At 56.8% G+C, this 9,711-nt stretch overlaps 1 protein-coding gene across 1 annotated transcript; it reads left to right on the top strand.

The window, feature by feature from the left end:
* Nucleotides 1-1,360: 1,360 nt before the first annotated feature.
* Nucleotides 1,361-8,273, top strand: PRDM13 (PR/SET domain 13). The gene is made up of 4 exons (XM_066314321.1): nt 1,361-1,501; nt 3,162-3,293; nt 3,392-3,512; nt 6,808-8,273. Exons 1-4 carry the CDS (start codon nt 1,361-1,363, stop codon nt 8,271-8,273), a joined length of 1,860 nt encoding a protein of 619 aa, XP_066170418.1.
* The last annotated feature ends 1,438 nt before the right edge of the window (nt 8,274-9,711 follow it).

The raw sequence follows: 9,711 nt of genomic DNA on the forward strand, positions 1-9,711 counted from the left end.
AAGCGAAAGTGGAAAATTGAATTTGTTAGTGTCCTTCTTGGTCTGACAGGCACATCTGAATTGTTGCATGCACTTAAGAAAAAAGTCGCACACCCTTCCTTTTCAGCTCCCGAAAAATTCCTGAGACATTTATCCAGCCTGAATTACAAGATGACTTAATCCTAGCACTTCGTTGTATCTTAATTAAAATATTTATGCGAAGAGGAGGGACATAGGTGCACACTCTTTTCGAATATCTTCGTTCTGGCTTTATTTACAGTTGCTTTTTGCAGGTTCCATCTCCTAAAGCAGTTTCGGTGCAAGAGATTTGCGTGTGGGCGAGGAACTTCTGGATGTATTAAAGAAGGAATCCAGATGCACACTGCTAGATATCTGTTATTTGGTGGCCGTGCCTGCCTGTTTCCTGGTGGCTATATGTCTCTATTTCCTCCTGTCTCTATTTCTTAATCGCACGAACTACAGACGCAGCTTCCCCATCACTCGCAGGTGCAGCGGTTTGTGTTTTACAGGGGCTACGACGGCTCATATTTTGTGCTATTCATCCTCCTTAAGGATCAAAGCTCTTCTGAAACAGATTACTGGCCTGAAACCAAACCACTGAAATGGTAATATGGTCGTTCTTAAAAAAAAAGTGTAGGTATTTTCTGGTGTTTTCCCATCAAGTACCTGCCCAATTTCTGTATGGCACACGCCGGGAATCAATAGAAGTTAACAAGTCCTCAAAACATTCCCCATCTCTTTGTTTAATCTCCTTTACAATAAAGCCAAGGGAAGAGAATTAAAAATCTTTGAAGTATATTAAACCTCAAAAGGCTCAGCCAAGTAGACTTAAAATAGTCACTTATTTTCCAAAACTGGTTTGTCGAGGAACAATAAAAGGAAGTAAAATTTATGGAGAAATTATACAGTGGATTTGTCACTTAAAATATCGTAACTGTCTCGGGGACAATACCCCATGCTGAGGATTAATGGTCCCTCCAGACCTTTGATTCACCAGCGCCTTTTCTTTGCCCTTGACAAATTGGATTTTTAGGAATGGGAAGGTCGCCTGGCCCATTGTCTGCCAGCCATTCACTCCGCCTGATTATGCAGGAGGGTTAGGGAAAGGCTCCATGTGACCCTCTTGGATGGGACTCCGCAGCTGCTCGAGGAGCCAAACTCTCTCACCAAACTCTGCGCCCCAGAGCATCCCCCTGCCAAGGGTACCCCTCCTGCTCCCGTTGAAAAGCCGGCGTCCCCACAGCGCCGCGTCACTCTGCGGGCGGAGATACGCCTGTGCTCATCCTCCCGCCGCCTGCCGCTGTCACTCCGGCCCCCTTAAGTAGTTGGGGTTCCCGAGCGCTCACACCCAGCGGCAGCGATGCAAACCAGCAGGGCTCCGGCCATCAGCGTCAGCGCGGAGAGCTGCATCCCGGCTGGGCTGCGCCTGGGTCCTGTGCCGGGCACCTTCAAACTGGGCAAGTACCTGTCAGACCGCAAGGAGCCAGGACCCAAAAAAAAGGTATTTTCCTACGGTCTCTCCTGCACCGCTGGACCTTGATTATTCGTTGACTCGGGGGAAGCCGGCTTTGGGAGAAGAGGCTGCTCTTCCCCCGTCTCTCTTCAATCCTCCCTTCTTAGAGCCAGCCAGGAAAGCAAAGGGAAGCATTTCCAGAACCTCCTGAGATGTCTCCCCGTGGTTTTGCCAGGAAAGCCTGCCCGCCTGTGCCCTCTCCCCCTCCTCCCCAGCGCCGGGGCTCCCAGCCCGGCCGGCCTCCGGGACGAGGCCGGAGGACACGGGGGCTCTCCCGGAGGAGCAGAGGCGTCCGCGCCTTGGACATAGACGTGCTGGAAGCGTCGCTTGAGCCCCGTGCCCGGTGTCGGAGGGCCCTGGTTCTGCCAGCCAGCCCCCGCCACCCGGGGCTCCGCTCACTGGAGCATTGCCCCTTTCCCTGGTAGAGCCAGGACGTGCCACGGCCGGCTCCTCGCTTCTGGAGCCCCGACGAGGCGGAGGCATGAGGCTGTCACCGCCCTCGGGTTTTGTCCCGGGAAGGAGCAGGGCAGAGGCAGATGCACCGATTTTTTTCTGCGTTTGGCTCGGGTTCGTGCCCCTAGTCCCTCTTCCCGGCCGCGAGTCCCTTGGCTTGGGCCTGAAGGGAGTGTGTGGCGAGAGGGCCGGGGCTACCGCGGGGACGGCGTCGGGGTCGCAGGTGTCGGGGCAGCCCAGCGCAGCTCGACCTCCCCCCAAAGCCTCGGGGGGACCTCCCCCTCTGGAGCTGCGGACAACCCGCACAGCCGGAGCCGGAGGGGTGACGGTGACCTGGCTATCGGCTTCGGGGTCAGTCCATGTCCGAGCGAAGGTGCGAGGAGGAGGCGGTGAAGGGCTCTCGCCCCGTCCATCAGGCTCTTCAGGGCGCTGTGGACGAGACCCCTCCTTTCGCCCCCCGGGCAGCCGCGGCTCACGCGTTCCGCTCTGATTTTTAATGCACTTTAATTGTTTTTAAACGCTCTGCCAGCCCACTCAAATTTATTTCTCATCTGGCTCCCTTGGTTTCTCGCTTTAGACTGCTTTGTTCCGATGACTTTTATTGCACGGTCATTCAGGGAATGGGCACTTCATTTTCTCTTTGTATGTGCAAGCAGATTATGAAGTATGGGGCTACAGGGACTTTGTAGCTAAGCAGAATCTTCTCCCCTTCCCCCCTCCCCATCTCCCGACAAGTCCTGCATGTCGCAATGGTTTTGCACCGACTCAGGTTGGAAAAAAAAATTACCTGGGCGTTTTATATAACGTTAAGCGAAATGTAACAGCTGCGACCGGACAAGGTGCGTTTAGATCACTGTGGCCCAAGGGAAAAATCCCATTTCCCCTCGCCGGGCACGGGCTCTTCCATCCTTACCCTGCAGAGCTGCAACCCCCGTTAGGGCAGCCACATCTCCCCCAAGGTACCTGCAATCCGGGGAATGTCCTACCCGGAGATGGGTGAGCATGGAAGCGGCGAACGGGCGCCAAAAGGAGATGCTCTCGCTGCTGCTTTCAGCTGCGATGCTCAGTCCCCTGCGTAGCGTGGGGAAGGAGCTGACGGGCCAGGCAGAGGGGGCAGACAGGGGGATGGGTAAGCTTTTGCTCTCTTTGTGTTTCGTTTCACGTGAAAATGACAGCAGTGCCGCCTGTTTTCCAGGTGCGGATGGTCAGAGGGGAATTAGTGGATGAAGCCGGGAGCTCAGCTTTGGAGTGGATAGGGTTAATCCGAGCTGCCCGAAACTCCCAAGAGCAGACACTGGAGGCTGTTGCGGATCTGCCAGGAGGACAGGTACTCCGCTCGCGACTCCGGGCTGGCATGGCACCTCTCTCCGCCACTTGTCTCCCCTCTCAAGCCTCCTGAAGAAGTTTCCTTTCTTTCCTCTCCAGATTTTCTACCGGGCGCTGCGAGATGTCCAGCCGGGAGAGGAGCTCACGGTCTGGTACTCCAACCCTCTGGCGCAGTGGTTTGACATCCCCGTCACGGCCACGCCGACGCACGACGAGAAAGGTATATAGATGCGGGCACTCATTTCAGAGCAACCAAATTAAATTAAACAAAACAAGAGCTCTTTAACTGACACCTTTGACGGGAACTCCAACTGCGGTAGGCAAACCTGGGCCCTCAGAAAAATAAATGCCAGTACAGCTGCCACGAATTTAACCTACCACCCTTTAAATTAAGACTCCATCTGCTTACATTTAAAGGGTGATCTATTAACTCGGTAGCGTATGGAAAGGCCCCCGTGCGTCGAGTTGTTCCTTCATCGGCCCCGTTTAATGATTCTTTGATAGGCAAATGGGGTTTCTGTGAAACATCGCTGTAGTTGGGATGCAAGACAGCAAATTTGCTCTGCTAAAGTCAGTAGAAACGACTAACTTTAGTAGTTTCTAAAAACATCAGGTTTACCTTCCGTGCTCAGAGTTTCAGAGACTTTTCAGGTTCTCTTGCGGGTAGGTTCACATAGACAAGGCAAAACTGGGGAGTACTGGGCGCTCCCTGTAAATTAGAATACATTAGGTAAAAGGTTAAGTCGACATCAAATCACGCCGAGATCAGGATATCCAAAGATTTTGGGAAGGGGAAGACACCCATCTGGGATGGCTTGTTTCAATCCGCAAACTCATTCTTAGCTGGAATTACACCTCTGCTAACAAAATGATAAGGTGGCAGCACATAAAAAAAGGCGAGGGAAAAAAAGACGAAACAACTTCAGCAGCGTTCACTCGGCGGGCTTCTCTGGCGACGGCCACCGCCTCCCGCTGGTCCTGGGTCCGGATGCTCCCTGGGGCGTCGGTGGCGGCAGCTGCCTGTGGGCATTCCCCTCGGGCTGAGCCCGCTCCGCGGGAGATGAGGGAACCTCAGCCTCTCCAGCTTGACGCAGAAGATCCTTCAGCTTGGCGGTGTCCCCGGGAAGGGAGCGAGTGCACGACCCGGGCAGAGGCTGCCCCCTCCCCCCGTCACGGCTGGCCGCTCCGCAAGGTGACCAAGGTCCGGCGCGAAGGGATGGCTGCGGGAAAGCCAGGCTCTGGCTCCTATTTCTCATGGACTCGGGCCATATGCAAGAGCCCCAAACCCTGCTTGTTCGAAAACTACACCCAGAAAAGAAACTCGGTCACCTCTCTGTCCCCGCCACGTCGAAGGGCAGTGAGGCCATGGATCTGCCGAGAGTCACCGCCTCAAAAAGCCTGGCGAAGTTTCGGTAGCAAGGAGAACACGATGCTGGGTTGTGCCCCACTCCTCTCCAGCAGCCCTTGCTGCGGGTGGGTACCAGCGCTGCTGGGGAAAAAACGAAAGAGAGCTCAGGTCTGCAAGAGGCTCCCGACGTGAGGCATCTTCCTCGCCCCGTCGAAGCAAGACTGATTTTTAAAGTGCCCCTACGGATCTGCTGTGTCTTCGGCCCCACGGTTTCCAGACTGATTAATACACACTCAGAAAAGGTGTATCAGCATGCTGAAGTGCTCTTCTTTTAAAATGATGGTATGCTGGAAAAAAGCGCCGAAAAAAAAAATCAAACTAAACTCCCAAACCCCCACCAACTGAAAAAAGATAGTGGAAGAAATTCGGAGTGTTTTTTTTCTAAAAAACGCAAAACGAAAAAACCGAACCAAATGAAAAAATTGGAATTCTTCTGTGTTTGACCCGTTTAATTTGGGTCACCGTGGTGAGAAAAAGTGGTGGTGTTTTTTTTTTTTTTTTTTTTTTTTTTTTTTTTTTTTTTTAGCTGAGCCGGGGAAGCCCCGGGCCGGGCTCGGTGGCGGTCGGGAGCCGGTCCCGACCATCTTTTGCCGAGGATAGCAGGCCCGAGCGACGCCGCTGAAGAGATCTCCACAGGCAAACGAACACAGGGGAAGGCAGTCCGTATCCATAATCCTTTCCATCCGTACCCTTCCTTTACCCGTTTTCCGACGCGCGGCAGTGAGATTACCACCGTGGTTCCTCTTTCTGTGGCCGCTGGCCGCTGCCTCTCCGGGGCCCGGGCAGCCACAGTCCCGTCTCTCTCCCTCCTCGACGGGGCGAAAAACAGCGTCCGACGCCTTCACGATGCTGCAGATCGCGGGACAGCCTCCCCACGGCTAGTGAGGAAAGGCTGCGCACGGCAGCGAGGACACAGGCGAGATACACACAACAGCCTGCGATGCTTCCACGCGAGTCCGCACACGAAATTCCCGCGGAGAGCGAAGATTCCGTTTTCCATCCGCAGCGGACATCGACTGATCCCTGTCAAAAGCTGTCTCGGGAGGCTGGTCACGGCCATCGCATCCACCCCGGCGACCCGCCCAACCCGGATGTCCCGACAAACGCGGGGCACGGTGCAAGGGCTCACCCCCTCACGGGATTCCCTGAAACGCGAGGAGCTGCCCCCGGGCCCGGAGAGGGTTCTCATTTCCCTGCGGCACTTGGCCTCACCCTAGGTGTTTCGGTGCATTAAACCGCTGGCGAGGGTCAGCTGGGGACGGTCAGGGTGGGCAAATGCCGAAAGGGAAATTCAGGGGCTTATCAGCGTAGTATGGTGACAGGGAGAAACGAGACAGAGAACGATGGGTAGAAAAGGATAGAGAAAGAGAAGAAAGGAGAAGAGAGAAGGAAGAGAGGAAGGAGAAAGGGAAGTGAAGTGAAAGGAAAGAGGGAAGTGGGGAGAGAGAGGAAGGAAGGAAGGAAGGAAGGAAGGAAGGAAGGAAGGAAGGAAGGAAGGAAGGAAGGAAGGAAGGAAGGAAGGAAGGAAGGAAAAGAATCCTAGACAGACAGGTGGCCACAGAGGTGGCCTTTCACCGTCGGGGCTAGGGAGATGCTCCTCCTTGGGAGTACTCTCCTGGCAAGCAAGGCCAAGAGGGGGAAAGCGGAGTCTGAGCCTCTGCAGTGTCGGGCAGCCACCACAGCCGTGGCCACCTAGGTCTGTTCCGCTTGAGAGAAGTCGAAATGGGACGGGGCACAAAGGGCATTGTCCTTTGAAAGGGAACGATTACATATGGCCCATACATATCGGATATTGTCTCGCCGCGTAATGAGGGGCTCACGATCATTAGATTGGCCTTTGTTCGCCGCAGCCCACTCCCTGACATACGCTACCTCCTCTGCAAACGCCAACAGATGGGCCCTCCGACAGACGACTCGCGGCAGCAGCTGCTCCCCCCGGCCCTACGGCGCCCTGCTCGCGGGAGCTCAGCCCGGACCGCGCAGCTCCCGCACCGCTCCGCGGCACAGCACGGCGGGGGCGGGACGAGGCGGAGGGAGAGCGGGGATGCGCGGGGAAGCGCGGGGAGGCGCGGCGGCCGCTGACGGGTCCCTCCGCTTGCCTCCGCAGGAGAGGAGCGGTACATCTGCTGGTACTGCTGGAGGACCTTCAAGTACCCCAACAGCCTCAAGGCCCACGTCCACTTCCACTGCGCTCTGAGCCACGGCCGGCCTTTCCTCCATCACGACCACGGCCGGCCCGCTGCCACAGCCTTCGGCCTGCCCCCCAAGGAGCTGCCGGCCGCCTCGCTGCGCGGCCACCCTCCGCCCGGCTGCGGCCCTCGGGAGGCCGTCAAGCGGGAGGCCGTCGCCGCCTCCCCGCCGCTCGCCAAGCCGGCTCTGCCAAAACGGGCGGCGGGCAAAGAGGAGCAGGAGCGCGCCCTGGACATGAGCGTGGGGGCCGCCCGCGGGCCGGGGCCGCTGCTGGGGCCGGCGGGCAGCAACGGGCTGGCGCTGTGCCCCGGGGCGCGCTCGGCCTTCCGCCCCGCCGGGTCTCTGCGGGAAGAGGCTCGGGGCGCCGCCGCCCTCGGCTTCTCCAAACTGCTGGGGGGACTGAAGGCGGGCCGTGCCGCCGCCGAGGCGCCGCCAAAGTGCGGAGCGCTGCCGGGTGAGGCGGCCCCGCAGGCAGCGGCGGCCGGGCTGGCTTGCGGCGGCGGGCTGCGCGCCTTCCCGCTGCTGTCGCCGCTGGAGGAGGCCTCGGCCTTCCGGCAGGTGGAGCGGGGGCTGCCCGCGGCCGCGCTGCCGCCCGCCCGCTACCCGCCGCTGCCCGGCGGGGCCCTGGAGCGCTTCGCGCTGCCGCCCTTCGAGGGGCTGAAGGCGTACGCGGGGGAGTGCGGGCTGCCGGTGATGCCGCTCACCGTCTACAACGGGGAGCTGCTCTACGGGGCCGCGCCCTACTACCCGCTGAAGCTGCACCTCGGCGGCCTCCTCAAGTATCCCGAGTCGGTGTCGTACTTCGCGGGCCCGGCGGCCGGTTTGCACGCCGCAGAGCTGGGCTCGCTGGCCAGCATCGACCGGGAGATCGCCATGCACACGCAGCAGCTCTCCGAGCTGGCGGCCGAGAAAGGCCGAGGGAGGCTGGAGACGCTGCCGGCGGGGGCGGCCGGTGCGGCCGGAGGGAAACCCAAGACCGGGCACCTGTGCCTGTACTGCGGGAAGCTGTACTCCCGCAAGTACGGGCTGAAAATCCACATGCGGACTCACACCGGCTACAAGCCGCTTAAGTGCAAGGTCTGCCTGCGGCCCTTCGGGGACCCCAGCAATCTCAACAAACACATCCGCCTGCACGCCGAGGGCAACACGCCCTACCGCTGCGAGTACTGCGGCAAGGTGCTGGTGCGGCGTCGCGACCTGGAGCGGCACGTCAAATCCCGGCACCCGGGGCAGAGCCTCGGCAAGGCGGCCGAGGACAAGAGTGACTCTGGCTACGCGCAGCCCGAGCAGGAGCAAAAGACTGACAACGAGAGCGACGTGGACGTCTGCTACACGGACGACCAGAGCGACCCGGAGAGCGGCAGCCGGCACCGCGAGCAGTGATGCGGGAGGCGGCCGGGGCGGGGTGAGGGGAGCGCTGCAGCCCCCCCTCCCGATTACTGTGGGCTCACGGGGCGGTCCCACTGGAGGCCGTGTCGCGGAGAAGCGCGGGCTGGCGGGCAGAGCCGCCGGCGGGGCGGGCAGGGGTGCGCGGGCGGCCCCGGCTTCTCTCCGCTGCGTCGCCCCCGGCGCTGCAGCTGCGGTGCCGGGACAGGGGCGGGAGGGCGAAACCCTGGCGGGCCCGGGATCCCGCTGGACAGGCATCGAATCCCGATGGGCGCCCGCATTTCAGTGGCCATATATTTTTATTGTACCTTTGTCGTCGAGAAAATTGTGCCTTTTGGAAACGATTTTTTTTTTTTTTCTACGCGCTCTCCCATCACTTGTTCCAGCGGTCTGAGCCGTGGAGCTCAGCAGCAGACCCGTGTCTGCAAGCGCCTCTGGCACCTGTACACTTTATTTGACACCTCACCTGTGCTTGCTCGGGTCCTAATAAAGCAATATCAACAGCTTTTTGGAAAGACAGAAAAAACCCAGGCAACAAAAAGCCACTCTTGGAGCATGGAAGAGGTTCGCATAACAGGTGCACCATTTGATCAAGTTGCAATTATTTATAGCAGATAATATTTGAGTAACAAATGTAAAATAAATATTAAAAAGCATGACTCTAAAAGCACGCACTATATAATTTTAAAGGAAATACACTTTCTGTTTGGTAGAATACAAATGTGGTGTATGTTTGTTTTCTAATGAACGATGTACAGTGGATACAGTATTTTGGTCTTGGTTCCAGTTTGTCATGCGATTTTTTTAAAAAAAGAAATAAAGTTACTGACAAACTACTGTTTGCCTAGTTGTTCATTGAAGTGCTGTCAGCAGGATCTCGTGTTTCTTCACAATGTTTCTTTCTGATGATAGACAGCTCAGGTCCATCTGTATACAGCTTCCTTGGGTCAAGCTCTAAACAATTTGTCCCTGAATGTCACCCGAGCATTTTCCTTCTCTCAGTTCTCTCAAAACCAAAGGGCAAAAATCCCGAATCCAATCCGTTGTTCTCTATACCTAGAACTTTTGAATTTTTTTTGTTTTGTTTTGTTTTGTTTTGTTTTGTTTTGCACAGGGCGATAGCAGAGCTGTTAAAGGCTGAAAATTATTAGTCTGTTTTTACCTGTTTGCACTTGGTCAAATGTGCCACTTTGGCAAACACTCTTCTTTAGAACCGTTGTTATTTTATTTGAGGGAAGAATCTTCTTATTCTTTGGTATGAAAAACCTGAAACGAGTTCGACTTTAAAAAAAAAGACAGTCAGAAAATTATCTGTTTCCCCTGGCAGCTCCTCCAACTCACCAGGCAAAAGGACACAACACTGCCGACAGTGACCCGCCAGATGTGACCTGCCAGCTGCGCGGGTCTGCCCGCTCAGCTCCGAGCTGGGGCTTTC

This window comes from Sylvia atricapilla, chromosome 3 (genome assembly GCF_009819655.1).
Source record: "Sylvia atricapilla isolate bSylAtr1 chromosome 3, bSylAtr1.pri, whole genome shotgun sequence".
In the NCBI taxonomy this organism is placed as follows: domain Eukaryota; kingdom Metazoa; phylum Chordata; class Aves; order Passeriformes; family Sylviidae; genus Sylvia; species Sylvia atricapilla.

Coding starts and splice junctions, on each gene's coding strand:
- PRDM13 (XM_066314321.1), top strand. CDS start 1,361: ATGCAAACCAGCAGGGCTCCGGCCATCAGCGTCAGCGCGGAGAGCTGC. Junction 1,502..3,161: donor AGCCAGGACCCAAAAAAAAG/GTATTTTCCTAC, acceptor CCTGTTTTCCAG/GTGCGGATGGTCAGAGGGGA. Junction 3,294..3,391: donor CGGATCTGCCAGGAGGACAG/GTACTCCGCTCG, acceptor TTTCCTCTCCAG/ATTTTCTACCGGGCGCTGCG.